This window comes from Calonectris borealis, chromosome 3 (genome assembly GCF_964195595.1).
Source record: "Calonectris borealis chromosome 3, bCalBor7.hap1.2, whole genome shotgun sequence".
NCBI classification, from domain to species: domain Eukaryota; kingdom Metazoa; phylum Chordata; class Aves; order Procellariiformes; family Procellariidae; genus Calonectris; species Calonectris borealis.
The window spans coordinates 64,830,780-64,853,743 of NC_134314.1; the positions used below are offsets into that span (position 1 = coordinate 64,830,780).

The window sequence follows — 22,964 nt, forward strand, 5'->3', positions numbered from 1 at the left end:
GCTTTGAAATCAAATGCAATCGACACATACATTAGAAGATTGAATGTACGCTCCTGAAGATTTAAGAAAATTGGCCTTTCTAAAATGCAAAATAAGTTCTATCTTACAACTCTTCCTTCCTCTCCAAGTCCTTAAAAACAAGATAAAAGACATTTTTATGAAAGAGATATTCAAAATAAAGATTTAAATTAAAGCAGTAGTACAGGAGTGAATCATTCCTCCCCTTAATGGCAGTAAAGCTCAGCGCTGGTGAGCTATAAAAGACTGCCCATCCAAATCAGAGTTTTTATGACCTTTCTGCCACTAGCTCTTAAGTATTATTTAAATCTCTAAAAGGCTCAAAAAGGAGAAAAACCCACAACATTGTAACAGAAGCAGGAACCACTCAGCTAATAAGTGAGGACTAATGATTCAGCAGAACTGTTCACAGGTTCTGTCCTATGAAGAAAAATTCATTCTCCTACAACAGACAGACATAGACTACCTACAAAGCAGAGTGAAGCAATCATATTTTTTGAAATGCATGCTGTGGGAAGGCATTGCTAAATACCTTTACAACAATGAGCAGAGTTGGCTAAGATAGCCAACCATCAATCTAATTTTTCACAACAGGCTCTGCTTGCTTCATGCACTAACCACAGCTTTATCAAAGACACAGTTTACTACTATTCTGAATTGAGTAAAACCAAGAGTTATAACATTCATGTAGTTTTTGTAATGAAAAAAAGATATCTACATAATTTTTGCCAGGTTTAAACAAAGCTGATGTGCATTTTCTTTTTTGTTAGGACAGCTCTATGCAAATTATGCAAATACACATTTTCAGTGAAACTTAAAGGTAAATTGCATGAAACAAAAAACAGAAAAATGCAAGACTTGACAAGCTGACGATAAAAATTCCTCTTTTTTCCTGAGAATGCAATTTTATGATCTTTGCAACCAATATAATCGACATTTCCACATATACTTGCAAGTCAAATCAAGTTGGCCAGCTCTACACTACCTCTTATTCTTTTAGTTCTAGGCTTCCCTTTTGAAACTTTAGGCCTCTAGGACACTGTTTTTAAAGACAGTTTAAAAACATTATTAAACCACGATTCTGAAGAATTTAAAAGTTGACAATTGAATTTGAAATAAAACCAAAACACAATTCTGCTATTCTTCTCAATGCTAGAAGAAAATACATAGGCAATAATGCTTAAAGTAGGAGTACAGTACTACAGCTTTTAAATTTGCAACGTGAGTTTGAATCAAGTTTACATCTACGTAAAAATGCAATAATTTCTATGACAGTAGTGTTAGGAGGACTCCCATGAAGACTGGTATTCTATTGCAGTAGGTGTACTGCAATCACTTAGAGACTAATCTATTCTGCTCTTAAGTAACTTCTAGACTAAATGGGAAAATCAAAGATAGCTAAAATAAGATATCATCCCATTACACATAGGCAAAACCGAAACATACATACTTTGCTTGTCTGAAGCAAGTGTGTTCCCCTGATGCTCCCTACAGTCCTCTTACTCTGATTATCCAGATCAGGAACTCGTCTAGATGGCAATACAGTTCCCTTGTAACTTGGGTGCTCCATTGTTTTTCCCCATAGAAGCCCAGAAGTGACCAGGGCATACATATGAAAATTGAAGCTAGAATATGCTTGATCCTACAGTTCAGATATGGCCATTGTCTACAGATGATATGTCTCATCACACAGTAATTATATATATCCAATTCCTTAGTTCTGCCAGAGAGTTCCGGCATTTCAATTACAGGCTTACCAGAAAACCTTTCTTTTTTTCTTTTTTTAATTAAAAAAAAAAACATCGTTAAGAAAAAATTAAGATTACTATAAACATTTGAAGTAGTAAGCTTCTTTCTTTTAGTCACAAGGAAAACCAAATTCTTTGTACAAGACACAAAATAGTTAAATACAGGCTCAGTTATACATAGGCTGTGTAGACTCACTCAGCCATTAAGCACAGAGAGTATGACCTTTCCTGGTTTGGATAAAACTGGCATTTCAGCTTAAGAACATGCCTGCATATATACATTTTAGCAGTATTGGCCAATGTCATCACCAATAACAGTAAAAAGTAGACTTGTCTTGCTTAATAAGAGCCAAGGCTGGTTATGATTCTTGCTATCAAAGAACATATGACCAGGAAAAAAAAAAAATTCATGACAACTTCAGCTGTTACATTTTAAAAATTACTTTTTTTTTTTTTAATGTAAATGAAAAATGGATGTAACCTGTGTCGCATACAAAACACACCCAAAGATACTTGTCCTATGATTTTATTTCTCTTCCTACTAAGGAAAATGGACACCAGAAATTCTTCTGACTCACAGTTTGTCAAATACATATAGAAATCTATTCCTCTGTACCTGCTGGTAAAAGATTAGGACATGACTCTAAACACAGTATAGAGTTTCAGGTAATCATGTACCCACTCAAACATTTGTAACCTCTTCCCCCCTCCATCTCTCCCCAAGTATTTGGTTAGACTCTAGGCTTTTCTCATCATATATAAAATCCTTTTTTGGTAGATTTTTTAATTGGGCGGGGGGGGGGGGGGAGGAGGAGTGTGTGTTTGTTTTTTTCACAGAGATGTTAAGAAAAAGATACATTTCAGTGAAAATTTCATCATCATTCCTATTATTCTAAAAAAAAGTATAACCAGGCTTGCGCTTCACTAAATTGTTTTTAAAATTATGCACTTAAACAAAAAGTGTAATCTAATTTCTTATGCTGAAAAGCCCGTATTTGCTTATTTCAGAGATTAACTGTAATGTAACCATAAAGAGAGAAAGGTAAAAAAAAGACCTGACCAGATTTCTCCAGAATAAGCAGCACTTTTAGATGCAAAGATATAAGGTTATTTTCTGTATCTTTTATTTGAATGAAAACTAAATTGCTTTCCTCAGCTAACAAAAAATAAAAGGAATCTATGAAACTTTACTAAAAAAACTCTTAGAGGTTTAGTCTTGTATATCCTTCTTTATCTCTCAATTTACAGTATCTCAGTATTTGAGCCATGATCAATATTCCTTTCTGCACCCGACATGTTGCAAGAAACTATCACAGCCCCAATAATGTCAACAATATTATTAAATTAATTGACTCAGTGCACATTTATGGTATTTTCTTTCACAAAAAGTTCTTAATAAAAGCTGCTTTCTCCATACCTTAGCGACAATAAGCCAGCTGGCACAAGGAGGTATAATTTGCTGTCTTTTACCAGCATGAGTGAATCTAGCTTTCTCTGCTCTAAAATATGATTTGAATAAACATAGTAATACTCAGATGTCCCTGTTTACTTTGTTCAGCAGGGAGAAAACAAAGTGAGTAACTTTTCCTTAACACTGTACAAACGTTTATGACACGAAAACTAAGATAGTAAAACTGGAAATAAAATTAAAGGACTGATAGGTAAAATCCACACATATTAAAATGCTTAACACCATCTTACTTTACCTTCTAATAAAATTATTATGATGGATATATTCTTATGCTAAAAAATGAATGCAATTCATTTCTCGAGTCTGATATACCTTTTATATACAACACAAGCCACTGAGAGAAACATAATGCTGAAAAAGGTCATAGCTGATTATTAGCTTATTATTGCTACTTTAGACCTCTATACAAATAGTAACGTCAGCAAATATTAAGCAAGAATTAAAGACAGATATCCTGTGCTTACAGCACAGATGAAAGACCAGTGCTGTGTAAGTATTATTGCCCTGATACTCTAACTAGATTCATACAGGTCACTTAGTTTACTCAAGTAAAAGGCTGAGAGCATGCAGATTTAAATTCCGTATTCACAGTAAAATTTGTAATGACTCTGCGATAATAGGAATCTGTATCCAACAAAAGATGCGCACAATTCCTCATTAACTTTTATAATTAAAAGTATAAAGAAATAGTAGAGAAATAGTTTGAAATAGAAATTCCTTACATCTATTGCTAACGCTAAATAGAAGCTTGGAGAGAGGAGAAAGTCCTTAATGTAACTAAATTACATATTCAGGGAATTCAGTAAATATTCCCATGACCAGACATTTGAAAGTACAGTCTTAGCATAAAGAGCCCTTTCAGTCTCTTTATGCTCTGTGTTAGCTACCACACTAGTGGAGAATTTCAGAGTTCTGGTACCAGATCTTACTCCGGAGGAGGCTCAGGCTGCATTGCTGTGAAGTTGGAAGGCATACTTATAATGCTTTACCTATTTCTAAGGTAACTACCCAGACAATGACCTTTACTTAATACTAAAAGCAAGATATTTTACTTATTTTCTTTTATTCACTGGGTAAGTGTGGGAAGACTACCAATTACTGCAGAGTAACTCATCGCGGTAAATCCATACAGATCAGTATGAGGATAGAATTTGTGAAACTACTCATGTCACATCTGTGAAAGTTCCTTCATCTACAAAATACAGACAATAGTTTCCTTTCTTTTACATCTATTTTGATGTGTTGTTTTAAAATTCATCTGATGTTTGCTAAAAATAAGGAATGCCTAGAAAAAATTTCTTATTAAGCAAAGAATATTCTAACGTAGGAAAATATTACAGATCTTAAGGATCTGACCTGCTTTGTAAGATTTTCACAGAGGGGAAAAAAAACCCAACAAACTGCAGAAAAAAAAAAAAGCTATTTGTTCAACTTTTTCTAACACAGGCAACATAATTAAAACTGGCAAATTTAATGAATTGACAAGGAAAATTCATTACAATTTCCAAAACCTTACTTTATAACAAACTATTTCTTATTTCTTAAAGATATACAAAGCAAAATTCTGGCAAAACTTTCATATACTATTAAGTATTTTACCTATATAAAGCTTCTAGTAATACTTCAGCCATTTCATATATACAATCACTTTATGCAATCACAGTGATTCAACAGTGTCTGCTTGACAAATGGAAAAAAGGTTTATAAGAAAATTTTGTATCCAGTAAATGAAATGCACAGGGTTATAGGATTTCAGATCCAAAACTGGTTCCACCATGGCTTATAAAACACATCCTTTTAAGTCTGCAGCTGGAAGTAGCTATCTTTAAAGTAATAATTGCAACAGAATTTCCTAGAGTAAGAAAAACATCTCCTAGCATTCCAAAGAGGAATATTGGAAGAGGAATAGGAAAAAGTATACAGCACTATTCAAAAGCACCTATTTAATTTAAAAGCCCTCACTCCAGTGGAATTATTGCACAGGTCATCAGAAAAATGATTGCCTATGTTACAGGATCGTGTTCTCCACTAATACGATAACTAATAAACTAAAACCCAAACCTATCATGCAGGGGGCCATATGGATCTGACTTGAAATTGCTATGAAAGCAAAACTGGAAGAAAAGTAACCTTAATAAACATTTTAAAATTCAACTGAACTTTAATGGATTTTTAAAATTACTTACTAATCTGATGTAATGAAAAGAACATTAGTAAATCTTACAGAGAATTACCACACAACCCACTCATAAATAATATGATAATGCCACACACTTGTCAGTATAACTTCTATATATATTGTATATACACTCCATACCATAAGAATAATTATGCTGTGTTAGATCAAAGATCCATCCTCATGTTTTTCAACAGTAAACTGTAGCGGATAAGGTGCATAGGTTTTCTTTCTCCTACGGGCCCTTCCACTTTCATCGCTCAACAGTTTATAAACTTCTTGAGCATCAGCTGGCAGTAACACCAGTTCATCGGGCCAATAGCTTTTGCTGAATCTCTCCTTTACGAATTTGCCCAAAATCTCCGTGAATCCATGTACGCTTCTGACCTTCACAACACTCTGTGTATGTAACTTCAGTGCACGTCCCCACTTCAGATGCGAGAAACAATTTTTTTTTCCAATACTGTTCATGATTTCATGTATTTCTGTCACAACTTTCCTCTCACTCATCTCCACCTGCACAATCTGAGGAGCTCTAGTCAATTTAATCTCATTACATGCAAGCTCTTCAATAGCTCTTGGCATTTGTATTACTCTTGTTTGAACTTCTTCTCATTTTACTGTATTGTTTTTCAGAAGGGGTGTCCAGAACTAATTATAGCGTTGAATATATGGGCTCATCTTGGATTTCCTAAGTAGAAACACACAAGCATCCTCCTCATATTCAGTTTGGAATGGATATCACTTATGGTTTCTTAAAAACTATTCAGCTACAGTTTTGTTTTTAATAAGAAATAAAATTAAGTGATTTTTTGTCCTTTTTCTTTTTTCCAACAACGGTATACACAGTATAAAAAAATTGGCTTTCTATTCATTTGCAAGTTTTCTTTGGGAAAAACTTAGGAGAAACTTAAGAAATTCTATGAACTTACTCAGTGAAAAAGAGGCTTTAAAAATACTGCAAAATTCTTATACATATGATAGATAACAGAATATCAATACCTCCTCTGACAGTTTGTAGATAAAAATTTTGTACTGCAGGCATGATCAAGTGAAAAAAGCTATTTCAGCCTGCAGAGACATTGTGGCATCGCCTTGTACTTGGCCAAAAACATTCACAGAATTGGCAATGTTTTAACAAGAGTCCTCAGCACTTAATGTATTACAACCCCCTGGTTTTCCATCTTCAGGTAGAAGGTGTAGTAAGTTACTACAGAACTCTTCTCTTCCCGATCTGCACTACAACCCAGAAGCCAAGCATTGTATTTCAGAATCTACCAAACACAAGATGACCTGGAGGACAGATTCTTACAAGACTGACAACAGTATCATAAAAAATACACTCCACTCTGGCATCCAGCTCTGCCTCTAGGTCTTTGGTGCAGACAAAAGGACAAGTTTCCAGCGTCTTCCACTTGATGGCTTAGATAGTATCAGTATCATGTTTATGTGTTCACTAAAAAGGCTGCATGGTTTTTCTGAAAAGCAGTGGCTTTAAATTCCTTTCTGTTTTCAGACAACAAGACATATTTGCATCTCAACTTAATTCTAAAAGGAGACCATCTGGAAGGACTACATAGTATAGTATTTCATGTATACTATACCAAAGCATCATATACGACCATACTTCATAGTCATACAGCTTAATGATGAAAGTTCAGTACATTTGAGGCAATCCAAGGTATAACCTGCTGGATTCTCTCACAGTACCTACTCCCTTAATGAATTCTGGCATAGTAATAAATTCACTCAAAGGACAAAAAAAATTCAAACAGTTATAAGTAGTTCTGTATATAGGAAAGAATATTTTCACATTCTACTTGTCTAATATGGCACTTAAAACCCTCTGAGTATCAGAATTTTGGTAATCACTTTGACAACCTTTTAATAACATTTTTCAGAAATACATCACGAAGTAAAGACTGGAAAAGCCAAACATACTTTTAATTAATTTAGAAGCATTCACATATTAAAAGACGAGGCAGCCAACATATAATTGATTCCAGGACTAGTACTACAGATGCTGTTCTTGAGCACTACAAAGGTTTTTTTCTCCTTTAAGTTATAGCATGAAAGTTTTGACATCCAAAAAAAAAAATTCACACAATTTCAGAGCTAGGATATAATACCTTTTAAAAGAAGCCCTTCTCCCCATGTCTACATAATATATATCACCCCCTTGTTATGCAAGTTATAAACAGGTATTTTGATTGCTAGATGGAAGTGAAATTTTAAATACATAAATAGTAACACTGAATGAAAAGCACTTATGAGTTCTTCCAATGACTAGAGATGGGTTAAGTGTTTTCCTATCAAAAACTTCTGTGAATAGAAACATACATTAGCATTAGTTCCTTGAGGTGGAGATAAATAATAATTGCTGCCAAGATTCACTATACTGTAATTTCTCTATGTGGTAAAGAAGCCAATTCTGCATTCTGGTTTCATAGAGAAATTAATATTTATCTTTTGTAACAAAATGTCCTAGCTTTTGTGAATTACTAGAGCTTTAGCCCAGTATTTAACTCTTGGTTCTAATTATGCATTTTCTGGGCTAACAAGAATGGTAATGTTGCAGAGGAGAAGAAAAGAAACTTCCTCTATCATTCATTAAGATTCCTGTTTAGGTAGCAAAGAAGAAAAAAAAAAAAGAAAAAAACATTGGTTCTAAAGGGACCTGGAAAGGATGCACTGGTCACAACACAAAAAACCCAAGCTCATACAGGGTCAGAATATTCTCTATTTCTATATAGCTTAAACCAAATTTTCATGTATTCACATTACATTTTCAAATCATATATCTAAATTGCAGACCTCCAAACTTTGCACTTACAAGTTAATTTTATATCCGTTAATTACTGCTGTTAAGTTCACACACATTGAACCCAGAGACCCCTGTGTTGGCAGATCTGCTCTTCGGAGGTCCAGCACCTCTGTCTCGTAAGTCATGACCCCAGGCGTGACCCCAGGCCAGGTTTACTGTCTACAAGGTATGCTGCCAACATGCTTGTCCCAACACTGTAATCCCTACATGTCTGTGACAAGGCACTGGCATGCAAACATGACCAAAAGACCAGTAAAAAGCCTACACAGTTTCCAGTTCCCTTTTATTTTTCCCATCAGACAAATACATACAAGGTAACACCTGCATTTTCATTTGCATCTTCATATTCCAACCCTATCACATGGCAGCCTGCCACCCTACGTGTGGCTTACTAAAGACTCCTTTTTCTGTTTTCACTTGTCTGTACCCAGACATATTAGCACATTCTCACATAGGCAGCTGAGTGGCAACTTCTATGAGGCTTACTTTGACAAACACTTTAGCAAAGCATTTATGTGAGTACGCATTCTAACAAGCCTTCCAGCAAAGCCTGCACTTATATACATGCATCATTTTTCACATGAAAAAGGGAGTTGCACACATGTAAATACATACGCATCCAAAACGGTAATTCCCAATTACAAATTAGTAGAAATTTTAAGTTTTAATGTTGATATATTACACTCTGGGGCTGTCCAGAATCTCTGATAATGCAGGCAGGCAATACCGCACCCACATGCAAGAAATGATCCTATCCCTGCTTGGAAAGGAGGTATCGCTGTCCCCTGACTCTCATGTTGGATTGCTGAAAAGATGAGTATCAAGAGTCCTTTCAATGAAAGGAAATCTTCTCCCAATATCGCAGTGGTTCATAAAGCCCTGCAAAGAAGCACTCTCAGTTTTTATAATCATCACTGCTCTGTGACAAACATCAGACTGGATGTGGACTCAACTGCCATCCTGTACTGTTTGGAAACCCACACAGTGAGAAGACCGATGACCTTTCTGACATCTCCCATACATACAGTCCATGAGTAGAGGGTTTGCAGGATGCTGTCCAAAACCTTGATCATGACTCTGGTCACAGTGGATTTAGTCACCCCAAACTGGTCATTGAGTAACGGGAATGTAGGGTTACAAAACTCCAGTAGCTGAAAGTTATTCTCTCTAACACAGTTGTAGGCATATCTATTCCACCTAGCTACACGGTTCCATGGAACCACTACATGGTTCTGCTAAACCAGGTTTGCCTCCCACAGCCCAGAATCCCTGGCTAATCAGGGACTAAACAGTTGCAATGATAAAGACTCCCAGAAATTCATTATCCCTGTCGTCTTCCTCAGATGACAAGACATCCAGAAGAGTAAAAATAATTTCTTCTGGAATGTCTTCCCAGACACAAGGTTACATGCTCCATTCTCTCCATATTGTGCCTCTCTCTGACTGTTAAACAACCTGAAGGCACCAGGTTGTAGATGAGCAGGAACAAAATAAACAGAAAACTGAAACAAGGCTTGCTTCCTTATGTGAGGCCACACCTAATTGTGGAGGCAGCAGCCACATGCTACCATTATGCATGCAAGCTACAGTGTGGTATTTCATAAAGGAGTCCACTGAGAACTCACAGTCCAGAAGGCAAAGGACTGTGAGATAGCTTTCTTTTGGATAGTTTCAAAGCACCGGCCTAATGGGGATGTCCAGGCCAGGGAACCTGACTAGATCTAATCCAAAGCAAAACCCCTAAAGCATGATGAGAGTAGCTACAGCATCCTCAGCAACAACTCCTGTCACCTACTCATCTGCTTCTTTTGTGCTTTACTACTTATTAATGCAGACAAAGCCTAAAACTACATTAAAAAAAACCCCAAAAAACTACATGCGCTCAGAAGTACTTAAAAATGAAAAATAAGTAGCACAAACCCAAATGGAGTTCATGTCATTGTGAACAGTAATTACAACTGCACAGAGCTACTCAGGAATATTCTGCATTCTTGTCACATGCAAAATTGTCTCAAGTTGGGGAATTTCACTTAACTAAATTTATTGCCAATTACAAAAGCTTTAATTGCTGATTCGGGTTTTGAGAAACAAGACAAATAGTCAAACAAACAGCCAAAGAAAACACTTTTCCTCCCTTTTTGTTTGTCTCCACTTCAAACACCTCTCTCCCCTCCTTCCTAGTCCCCAGTCTCCTTGCTTTTGCCATTATGTTACACTCAGTCCCTTTGGTAAGGCGATGGTTGGTACAGGAGAGCAGGGTTAGTGCATAGTGACTTGCTCTTTTTGCCTCTCTTGTTTCTTACGCCTTTCAACTGCTTTCAACTGTGGGTCCTCCACCGGCCAAAATCCCCTCGGGGATCGTACCTGCCCAGTGTGGATTCCTCCATGGGTGCAGTCCCTTCAGAGGTGTACCTCCTCCTGTGTTTTCTTTTGTGTGTCCTCACACATCTCCTCCTGTCTTTCCCTTCATGCCTACTCCATTATCTCCCCCTGTATCTCCATTTGTGCATCATTTTGTGTCTCCTGCATCATTTTTGTGCCTCCTCCTGTGTCTTTTTTTGTGGCTCCTCACATCCCTCCTCCTGTATTTCCACTTGGGCCTCCTGACATGCTTTCCTTTGCTCTGGTGTCTCCTGTCCCTAGCAGCTACCGACCTTGCTTAAATATGTTTTCACAGAGGTGCCATATGCTCTTCTGTTTGGTTCCAATTTCAGTTGTGCAGTGGGTCTGTATTGTCCTTCACAGAACTGGCTGGAAATGGCTGTGCCCAGCACAGGGCAGTTCATGATCTCCTCCCACACAGGTCAGCCCTGCAGCCCCCCTGCTATGAAACCCCTGCCATTTATGCCACATACAATTCTAAAGGTGAATAGAAAAAAAGAAAAAGAAGAAAAAAAAAGAGATAATTTTCTAAAGCTCAGCCATAATGATTGTCCTGGTTTCGGCTGGGATAGGGTTAGATTTCTTCCTAGCGCTGTGTTTTGGATTTAGTATGAGGAGAATGTTGATAACACACTGATGTTTTCAGTTGTTGCTAAATGCCCTCCGAGTCCAAGGACAGCTCCCGTGCCTACTGACTGAGCTAGGTACCCAAGGTGGGAGGGAACATAATCAGGACAGCCAGCCCAGTTGGCTAATGGGGTATTCCATACCATGTGACGTCATGCCCAGGATATGAATGGTAGGCGTGATCCAGGAAGTACCGATCGCTACTTAGTTATCGGTCAGCGCGGGTGGTGAGCATTTGCATTGTGCATCACTCATTTTGTATATTCTATCATTATTTATTATCATTATTATTTTCCCTTTTCTGTTCTATTAAACTGTCTTTATCTCAACCCACGACTTTTTCTCACTCTTACCCTTCCGATTCTCTCCCCATCCCACTGGGGGGGCAGGGGGAGTGAGTGAGCGGCTGCGTGGTATTTGGCTGCCTGCCAGATTAAACCACGACAATGATCTGTGGAGAAAATCATATGAATGGCAACGGGCACTGACAGAAAACATCCCTTGTCATCAATACTTGATAAACAAAAAGAACTTAGTTTTATGTGATTAATCTCTTCTAAAGAACTACTTACAGGTGCATTAATATTATCGAGAAATGTATTCATTTCTGAAGAACAGATCCCAAGACTACATATATATGTTTTGTTACATATACCAGTCCCGGAATATGAACTTTGGCTGAGAAGACTATATACTTCTGGAAATTAATTAAATTTGACTTACCATAACAGAATCAAGTTTTTGTTTCACCTTCTGCATTCTCATTGATGCTCTTGCAACACTGACAAACTGATCTGCTGGAGACATCACTGAACTTTTTTGTATAGGAATTTCAGAAAAACTGCTAAAGAACTGTGGCCCTCTTGGTGCAGCTGTGGTATGTGATGAACTGAGATCTTTTACAAGTTCAGCTTCCTGTCGTGCAACTGTAGACATAACCAATATTAATGTGTCAGGTGAAGGCTTACATTGCCATGGGAAAAAAAATAATTGAAAGATCACTGCCATTTTGTCAACCATGTCTTCAGTGAAACACCATCAGAATCTGTACTAATAGTGCTATAGGGAAAACCTGAAAACGACATGAAATTTTCCCCATACTACGCCATTTCCCCCAACTCTTCCTGATCACAATGTCTCCCTTATGTTATCTGTGTTCAGTAACCTCTCACACAGAACTGATACTTTTGTATTCCTTATAGACAATAGTGTTCTCCATGCAGAAATATTGGGGGGGGAGGGGCGGGGTAGAAAAGAATGTTTTCAAAGGCAAGGAAGTTATATAGTTTGCACTGAGTTCAAGTCAGCTATTTTACTAGGTACATTTCACATTTTTTCCAGCCTAGTTCAAGTGAGTTTATTATACTTGAGTAAAATTTCAGAAGTTGCTAGACATATATACAGGCACAGGAAGCATTTTTAGGAGATAGCCTGCTCTAGAACGGGATACTTTTGATGAAAGTTGTGCTTACTGTCATTTAAACAAATTGCTTGCCTCTTGCAATTTTTTGTACTGTGGTCTCAAGCCAACAAAGGTTAAAAGAATTCTTCATGAAAGTTTTGTCCAGGATATTCATAAAACTGTTGGTGTATGTAAAACACATACTGTTGGAGTCTTAAAAACTGTGTCAGTGACTAAAATTAGTATTACTATATGATTAACTCTTTCACCACTGACAGTAAGACTATCTTCTGAAACCAAAAAAGGAACAAAAAGTTAGTAACAGACAATGTAGAAAAGACCACAACCTATGCAAAACCTTACTGTCACAAGTGACTTAGTTAAGCAGTCAGATGATACAAATAACTATCAGTGTGATATCTGTGTGATCTCTAAATATATACACACACATATATATATTAAACTACCCTATTAGCTTTTTAAAGACTCACTGTCTGCTGAATAGTGAAAAAATTTTTAAAGAAATCCTTCATCCGAAAAATTTTCCATTGCTCTCTAGAATGCAGGTCTCTTACTGGGTTGAAGTTTAGCACTAAGTATTGACTGTAAAGTCATTCCAATTTATTTTCCTGTAAAAGTCAACCAGTTCAACAGACAAATAACCTAAACTGTGAGAGTTGATGTGAGTAATCTTGTTAGTACCTTTTATTTAAAAAGCAAATGTATAAAGACAGGATTAGCTTTATAAATCTATGTTCACTGCAAATATAATTCAAACAAAAAACTGTTGCAAATATGTAAAATTTGTTGCATAATTTGTATTAACATTATCTACTGTCTAGATGCAACATGACATCTGAAATTATGTCCTTGATTGAAACAATGACACTGCTAAAGCTAACCACAAAAACACATCAGAAAAGCCTGCAAGAGACAGTCTGAATTTTATTTTGTATATCAAAAATTCAAAGCTAGCATTTATCACTATCTTCTCTTTAATATAACATGGGGAATAAGTGTATCTCTCATATAATCACACCACTGACTTAACACCTGTTTATTAAAAAAATCTATACTCTCTCATATTAATTTATTTCTCCTTAACAGCTCCTTAACATTATTTTGTAACATAGCCAGCACAAAATAATGAGATTTCTATTAAGCTATTCATTAATTTTCAGAACAATAGTATTTTCTAGCTCCATAATCCACCTTGATACTGAAAAGGGGCTTTTAAATATTTATATGACGCTGCCTATATATGATAAAGTGCTGTAAGAATCACACAGGATGACATAAAATAACACATTTAAACTTGAGGGTGCAAGGGGCTTCTGGTGATTGGCTAGGCCAAAGCCCCTGCTCAAAGCAGGGTCACCTAGAGAATGTTGTTCAGCGTCATGTCCAGTTGGGTTTTGATATCTCCCAGGATAAAGATATGTATTATCATCAAATGACTATCTTCTTTTTCCTTCAGAAGAAGTACAAATACTAGTAAATCACTTCTAAAAATAAAATATTTACCAGTGTGTATCAAGAAAATTTGTACTGTACCTTTATAATCATAAATGTATACAAGTATTGGCTGGTTTTGACCAAAGGCACAAAATGACACCATGTGTTCATGTGGATGAAAGGCAACATCACGAAGTGGAGATGTGAATGAAAGTTCAGAATATATGGCCACCTGATCTCCTACAGAAGTGAAATACGTTTATTAATACCATGGAAACATATTTGATATAGCAAAATAACGGTTAGTTAAAGCTTGTATTACTACAGTGCAGTGATTGCCACTGTAAATAAATATTCTTCAGTCCATTTCCTTATTGAAAAGTAATATTTGGCATAAGACAAAAAAACACTGCATGCTTTTAAGTTATTCAGTAAGTCGGAAAAGTTAGTGCTGTTGCAATAGCTGCAGGAAACCCCAGAGGATGCACCAGGTTAGCTGAGTTCTCTTGCTCTGATAAGCAAGTTCTGGAAAGGCAGCGTTCCACAGTATATGTGCTTGCATTTTGCCAGAGATAGCTATCTTAGTTGTGGATTTAAATTATATAATACTGACAATAGGAGTGAAAGTTGAGCACAAAATTATTAAAAAAATAAATAAAATTAGCTCTTCAGCTGATGGCATTATGAAGGCAAGTACAGTGTGTAAGCAAGAGTCAAAGCCCGGTGAAAACATACTACTAACAAAATTTCTCCCTCCATTTACTCTTTTTTAAAGTTTTTGGACAAATTATGTAGTGGCATAGATGTAAGCTAATATAGTTGGAAACGTGAAAAGAAATTCAAAACAGAACTGTTGGTTAGCTGCTAGTTTTAAAATATTTACTTCTTCCTTTTTAAAAATTATTTACATCACAATTGGAGACAGAACATAATGTCATCAAAACCAAAAAGTGTATTCTGCTACCTTCTACTGTTATTTTCGTCCCTTTTACCTCACTCTACCACAAAGATGACAAACTCTTTATCTTACATTTGCTTACCACTTTTCCAGAAAGATTTTGGTAGCTATTTTGAAACTACTCAGTTTGGGAAATAATTCACGAAGGAACCTTATATCCCACATGCCAAAAATATTCAGTGTCTCCAGTCACCCTTGGGAAACAGATGAAGTGGTTCTCAACAAAAGCCTAATTCCCAAATCAAAAAAATGCAACAGAAAGACTGATTTGACTTAAAACATTTTTGGGCACTGTTTTAAGACCCTCATCCACATGTGAAGAATTGCCCTACACAAAAAGCTGAGCTTAAGGAGCTCCATTCCTGCTGGATATTACAAATGCTACCTCTGCCTATTACTTTCCTCTAGAGAATTAAATCTTAGAGATTAATAATAGCTATTTAAAAGGTGGACCTAAGGCTTCAGGATTTAAGAACATCTTACTGAAGTTTTATTCCATATCAAAAGTGTTTCAATAAAGCTTACAAAACCCTTTCCCCCTCAGTCTTGACAACCTGGTTTAAAACCATAAAATAATTAGTTACCTGTTTCTGGATTCCAAACGTAAGCCTTTCCATCTTCACTTCCAGAAAATAGGAACGTACCACATGGTGTTAAGGTGCTGTGAATCTTTTCTCTGTAATTTGTGGCACCTGTGTATTTCTTTGTAGCCAAGCTAAAGATAAAGAATAGTTTGCAAATGTAGCAGATACTTTCAGAATAGACAATCTAATTTTTTATGTCAGTCCCCCTCTCTATTCCTCAGAAAAATCAATACACCCAAATAGATATGCAAGCACCCACGTTTTACAGAGTACAGTGTTTACCCCTTCTTCTCCCTAGCTTTCATAATGCACCTGAAATTATAGATGAAAGTGTACATCCTTGTCTTTCAGTAGAAAATGGAAATACTTAGATCTAGAGAATGGATATAGATGTAGTAATTTGCATTTTCTTGATCCCGGGGGCTTTGCAAAAAATGGGGAAAAATAGGGCACTATTACTCCAAGCTCTGCCAAAAAAGTTTCCATTAAGCATCCCAGTGCTTAAATTTATCCAGCAGCTCTCTTTAGCTCTTTAGACTAATGTCTCCTTGGTTAGAAAACCAGCAGTAGAATCAACAAATTTCAGACATCAATGTTGATTTACTATTAACATTAATATTTTTAATATTATTGTGCTACATAGGTATCCTAATCTTTTTTCAGTGAAACACTATTGGTCAGCATAGTAACAATGACCCACTAATGAACTACTGTCAAACAGTTTGTAGAGAAAATCTGCCAAAAAAATTAAAGAAGCATAAGCCAGCTTGTAAGAGGCTATCTCAAACATGAGGTACAGCTTGGAAAGAGATATGGAAGTTCAAAATGGAGACTAATACAGCAGTAATACTATGATGCAGAATTCGAGGCAAGAAGAATGGCAATAGACCACGACAGCCCTCAAGGACAGTAGACAGAAATTTTTAAGATGTGTTACTGCAGAAACAATGGAGGTATGCTGGGAGCAGTGCAATGCAGTTAATATGACAGGAAAATTATTTTTAACAATATTCTGAATAAATATACCTTAGATATAATTCTATTTGGCAAGTAAGAGAAAAGGATGCTTTAATGATCACAGTGCAAGACCATATTAACCCAAATAAGAGTTTTAGCTGTGTGAATAAGAAAGATAGTATCTCTGAGATGTCATGTAGAAGAGCTCTGCAAGATGTAAAACTAACCTGCATATGAAACCCTAAGGAGAGATCTGAACCAAAACCAAATCCTTGATCACATACCTGAGTGACAGGACAACAGCATTATCCAAAAAGATCAAAAAAGCAAGTTGAAAGAGGAAAGTTAAGAACAACTAGCTGTCAATGGAAGTGAATTGTGTTGATCTGTGACCTCCACCCCCTCTTTTCTCATGCAGGGAATGAACAGTTAATGTTGACATGTAAAATTATCACTGCTGGGTATCTGACCCTGTGGTTTATTGATAGACTTAAGCCAATGTAACTGTGGGCTGCGGTTAAAGCAGCAGTCCTGCTGCTGTCCTCTCCACCCTTATTTTCCCAGGCTCTCCCTCATTTCTTCTCTAGTGTTTGGGCAGCTATCAGATGAGTTAGATCAGATAGTTGATTAAAATGAGAATTAATCATTTATATTTGTAAGCTGATTTTTAGTCGGATCAGTTCACTGATCTGACTTACCCTGCATCAAAAGATCTCTAGAGCTGATAAAAAGGAAATCCTAGGAATACATGGCCAAAGGTGTGGGAGATAGCAGGAGATGGTGTGTCCTACAGATAAACTGGCTTAATAATTGTGAAATTGCACACCACATTAACCCTTTCTTAAAGATTAATATGCATGTTCATTTTTCCCCTCTCAAACTAAAACTCTCTGCACTTTTTAGGAATGATAGTGATAGAAGAACACTATCTGCTTCAAAAACTACAGGTTCTCTCTGTTAATCTACTGACATCATGCTTCGATTGAGTGGATAGTTTAGCCTTCTAGCATGGTCATTATAATTTATCATTTACAGTAAAAGATGAAGAGTGCACTATAAGACTGGAAAGTCTTCAGCTAGTTCAAACATCCAACCCAATATATTATTTAAGAGTGAGATTTTCTGAGAGAGTGTATATATATGTACAGAAGTATGTTCTAAAAGAACGTAGTTTCTCGTGCCATGAGACCATAAAGAGGTATTTCCCCCGGGTAATTTCATGTAGAACACCAGGATCCTTTGATTTTCTACGTGGTGAGGTGAGAAAGGAAACACATGAAATTAAGGATTAATCATTTAGAAAGAGCATTCATCTCTCTAACCTGACTTTCCAGAAGAGAAAGTTCAGGTGCATCTTATCAATGTGTGTAACTGACAGGAGTAAGACTCTTCTCAGTTTCACCCAGTGAAAGGACAAGAAGGAATGGACACACATTGAAATATACGAAATTCCATTTAAAATTAAGAAAAAACTTCTTTTACTTTGAGGGTGAATGAACACTAGAACATGTTGCTCACAGAAGCTGTAGACTCTCTATCCTTCGAGATACTCAAAACCCAACTGGACAAAGCCCTGAGTAACGTGCTTTCATGCTTTGATTATTGGGGTTGGACTGTACACTCTCCAACCTCAAGGACTCAAGTGATTCTGTGATCCTGTTGTTTTTTATTGTAGTCTATTATTAAATAGTCTATTATTAAAAATGAGAAAATAATCAAAAACTAAGTTAAAAATATCTCACTGCCTGCTTAATATACCATAATGGGTACATCACTGCATATTTCAGTGTTTATGATGACAATCTTCATTCCATTTTATCATCAAAATACTCTTCCCAGAGTCTTAACAATGAGAAACTAATGCACAAATAAATGTTATAATTTCAAACTTATTTTCACGCCCAGATCGCATTTTTAAAAGTGAATTCAATCTCTAATGGACTAGTGTCTTCTCCTTCATGCCACCTTAAGCTCCCGAGTAATCTAGTAATTTTGGGGTATTCTATTCTAAAAGACTTACCCAATATCACACAAAAAGTCTGTAATACAGCAGTGTTTTGAAACCATTTCCTAACCCTAATATTGCTATCCTTGATTATTAGGACATCTTTCTTCTCCACAACTATACATTTAATAGTTTTATGGCACTTTATCTCCCCAAGTAAATTTTAAAACGAAAAGGAAATATGCACTTGTCACCAAAAATCTACTTACATTCTGAGATCCATGATTCTCAAGGTACTGTCTTTGGCATGGATTAATAAACGCCTTCCATTTGGATGCACCTCCAAATGATTTATTGGTGTTCCTTTAATATCATTTTCTTTTATTTCCTACAGAAAGAAGGAAAACAAAGTAAAAAAACATAACTTTGTGTTTTAAAACTCATGTTTTTACACATTACTATTCATTTTTCTCTTGCATTACTCTTTTTCTGCCCACTTCATTCTATTTGGTTAAGGAAAAAGTTTGTTCCTATATTAAGGCATTACATCCTAGCCAATCAACTTTTCACAACCACGAGGCAGATTCTACTGTGACTCTGAACTTCTGAAACAGAATTGATGACAGAAATGCTGACTTAGGCCTCTAAGGTATGAACAAAGGTGATTTGTAAAGCCAGTGGTCTAGTAAAGCCTGTGGTCTATTTTATTGTTGTCTCTAGAAAACAAACCTAGTGCATTAGTTTTTATCTGTTAATACAATGCTATTAAATCTCAAGCATTTTCATGTTTTATATACAAAAAATTGAAGTTGCAAAACAATTCAAAAATTTTAAGTCAGTGAATCACAGCATGTTCTATCAGCTCTTTTGCACCGTTATTTAAAGAAAATACGCCTTTTTCAGTTAAATAAAAGTTAATGTATAAAAAAATTTGAATTCAAATCAAATATTTGGACCAGTTCACATAAAAATTACAATGCTAGTTTAAGAAACCTGTATACCTTATTAATCCTCCAGTGTTGAAACAGATGTTCAGAACTTCCTTTGACAGATGTATCCCAAACTATTATCAGTCCTGAACTGTCTCCTGAGAACATGTGGAGCCCTGTGAAATAATAACATCTTCTAAGTAGAATACCACACAAAAGAACAAATACAGAAAAGAATGTATGAACAAGAAACAACTTTTTTCTATTATTTTTGTGAATAGGTGAACACCAATTCTTTCCTCTCTTTTGCTATGATATACTTATTGCAAATACATTTGCTTATACTGCATGACATAAGTTGATACCATAAATTTGGATTCAGCACATAAGTCAGATACTGGGGTGCTGGATATTCTTAAGTTTTTTCATTTTTACTCATATTCTAGAACCAGCAAAAAAGCATTTATACCTCAATGAGCTTCACATGATAGCCTAATGCTTACCTATACATTCACTGAAAGCATCTTGAACAAGAACAAATCTCTTCGTAGTATCTACTCCAGTGAATACGTCCAAAAATGAACCACCTAATTATTAATGATGTCACTAATATCAGAAAAAGTCAAACACTTCCAAGTATCTTATTCATTCACCCATCTTCAACTCTTCCCACCCTCCACTAGTACACGTCAGTACATCTCTCTCACTCGCTTTCAGCTGTTAATCTACCAGTTAACATCATTCACAAGGGTCAAATCTCTGCCCTTTTCTCTCAGTTTTTCACATACTTTGTCAATGTTGAAAAGTTCACCACCTTCCCATTTCTTCAGTCTAGCATTAAAATTCTCACAATCTAACTACTGCTACCTCATTTTCCTTATCTTTGTATTGAGTTGGTAACTTTGAATGACAATATGGTGGAGCTGTCTTTGCTACTGTTCTGATCATGCAATCTCCTGTTCTGAAGTTCTGTTCTGACAGTTCTCTAGAAGCTGGTTTCAGACTTCCTACTTCTGCTTCTAAGTTAGTACACAATTCTTCCACCTACTTCTTTAGCCAAACCTGCCTTTTTTCCAACTTCTCTACACTAACTGCTAGGCTTTTCACCTGCATCTTGATCCATCCATCTCCTCTGAACAATAGCATCTATGCTTTATGTTCTGCTAGTTTTTGCTGCAATATGTACAAAACACTAGCTAATTAACAATAGCTAGTTATAGGGACAATGAAAACTAAACTATGACCAAAATTTGCCCAGTCATCATTGCCTGATCTCTACACATTTGTTTGCCTGTCCTTTCTACAGTTACCTTTTCTGATTACTCTGAATTTATATCAGGAACTAAGTGTCCCTTTGTGTTTGTCCAAATAAGGCATCATACTAACATACTAATTGCAAACACAGCCGAAACTATTCTGTTCTATTATAGCATTTCACATTGCCTCTATGAAATAAAGCAAATTCAAGTTGGTCTTCAACTAAAGACTATTTGAAAAAGTAATACTAAGTACATACCTTCTGCATCAAAACAAAGTGTGTTGATGAAACTTTTGTGACCATCAAGCTCCTGTAGCAGTTGCCCATGGATTTCTTTCACATTTGCATTCCAGATTCTAATCATGGAGTCGTAACATCCTGTCACGACCAACGAGTCAGCAATTGGGTGGTACTTTGCAGTGTAAACAAATGAAGGATGAGGGAAAACTCTTACTGCAGATGCCGCCTGCATTTCTATTTTCCACATTCTAAAAGGAAAAGATCTTAGGATATCTACTGTGTAAAGCAATCACATGCACAGCTATAGTTGATGTCATATTTTGTGCTAGTGGTTCTAGAAACAAATGCTTGCAAACACTTAACACCACCTGTTTATCCTATCAATTTGTTCCACCTATATTTAATCCTTTAATATGGTATTTTCTAACAACAATTAAGATACATTTACAACTTTACATAGTACACTGTCTTCAAAGTAAATTCATGACTACTTACTCATTTAATGGATATTTTGCACATTTTAAAATACACATAAAGAATTCTGTGGAATGGCTCGGTTTCTTTCTTTCAGGAATCATAAACAAATTATTAAGACCTTCTAGGGTATCACTCATTTAAAAAAAAAAAAAGTAAAACAAAAAACCCACAAAGGAACACTTAGGACCACTAAATATAAATAAAACCCCAGAAAGTTTTAAAAGAACAATTACCTACTACACAGTGATTGTGATCTCAAGGATTGTTTTCTTCACATAAATTCAGTTTTTACTATTCATCTATTTCATATCCTTCACCACCCATAGCTGTGAGATCAGATTTTTCTTAGGAGGTGTTTTTTGTTTGATGTTATACATTTTATTATTGAGCCTTCCCCAAAGATGAGTCCACAAAGAATGGAATGGTACCTGGATCGTGAAATACAGGTGGGCAGCACATTTCAGAGAGCGCTCAGTTACAATATGGAATTTAATTGTTTGAGTGCTACTCTTCCAGGTGGGGTGCCTACTTCTGATGGCTACTGAAGAATTCTAAGCTTACTCTGAGGTGAGTTCATTACAAAATTGCAATCCCTTAGAGTATAGCGATTAACTTGCAACTTAATGTGCAAAGGTAACAAGGAGTCTACCTATCTTTTAGAATGGTTTTGCTCTAATGACATAAAAGTTAATTTATTGCTCACAAATAACGTGGAACTAAAGCTTGGGAAGGCTCAAGGGTAACATACAAAACACCATATAAAGAAGGATTCACATAAATTCCCAAATTTCCCCTCAAGTTGCTTTAGAACTCAGTCTGAGAGATGATCCAGGTAATAAACTGATAAATGAATTTAAAGCAATGGGGTGCCTTTTGGTCCTCATCCTTCAATTCTACCATGTTTCAATGGCAAAATGCTCCCAATATGAAAAGGAAAAAGAAGAAACTCCTTGCCTAAACTGAGACTTTTTAAGGAGCTTAAGGCAACAGACAATAAATACAGGAACAACTCATAGAGTGACTATGCATAGTACACAGAAAAGGAGGCAGACCACTACAGTTTCAACTTGCTGCCACAAATTCAAGAATCGAGGAACAGCTGGGCCTTCTTATAGGTAACATAAATGACTGAAATTGATACTTACTTCAATATAAAAAAACTATTATTTAATCTGCTTCCAAATACAAAATAAAAACATGGGCTAAGCTCTCAAAATATTCTTTTTATTCCTACATACAAGCAGAAAAAAAAAGCAAAACAGTTGCACATATACAATATATCATTTAACAACTCTTCTGGCATTTTAATTATGCAACTGCCTGTAGCATTACTGAGTTGCATAACAGAAACAAGAGATAGGGATCTGAAGAGCTAAAAAAAAAAAAGCCCTATGAAAACCTATGAAGTTGCTCGTAATAAAATCATGCAGTGTCACAGCCATACTTTCATGTTTTTCTACAGTTTTGAGGGTTTTGCTTTTAAACCTTGAACAGATTAGTATTTTAACATTAA

At 35.9% G+C, this 22,964-nt stretch overlaps 1 protein-coding gene across 17 annotated transcripts in view; it reads right to left on the reverse strand.

The window, feature by feature from the left end:
- Window positions 1–22,964, reverse strand: part of AHI1 (Abelson helper integration site 1) — a 100,027-nt gene that overhangs the window by 50,877 nt on the left and 26,186 nt on the right. For 16 of the 17 annotated variants that reach the window (XR_012672994.1, XR_012672996.1, XR_012672995.1 and 13 more), the window contains 6 exons: window positions 20,993–21,222; window positions 19,549–19,652; window positions 18,817–18,935; window positions 15,646–15,776; window positions 14,203–14,343; window positions 11,970–12,172 (listed from right to left, as the gene is read on the reverse strand). Coding sequence is in view for 14 of the 17 variants with exons in the window: in XM_075145883.1 (XP_075001984.1) it covers window positions 11,970–12,172; window positions 14,203–14,343; window positions 15,646–15,776; window positions 18,817–18,935; window positions 19,549–19,652; window positions 20,993–21,222 (928 nt within the window). In the remaining 3 variants the exon portion in view is untranslated. Of the gene's footprint in view, window positions 1–5,460; window positions 11,097–11,969; window positions 12,173–14,202; window positions 14,344–15,645; window positions 15,777–18,816; window positions 18,936–19,548; window positions 19,653–20,992; window positions 21,223–22,964 lie in introns of those variants that run through there. The other variant, XM_075145892.1, reaches the window with a different exon arrangement.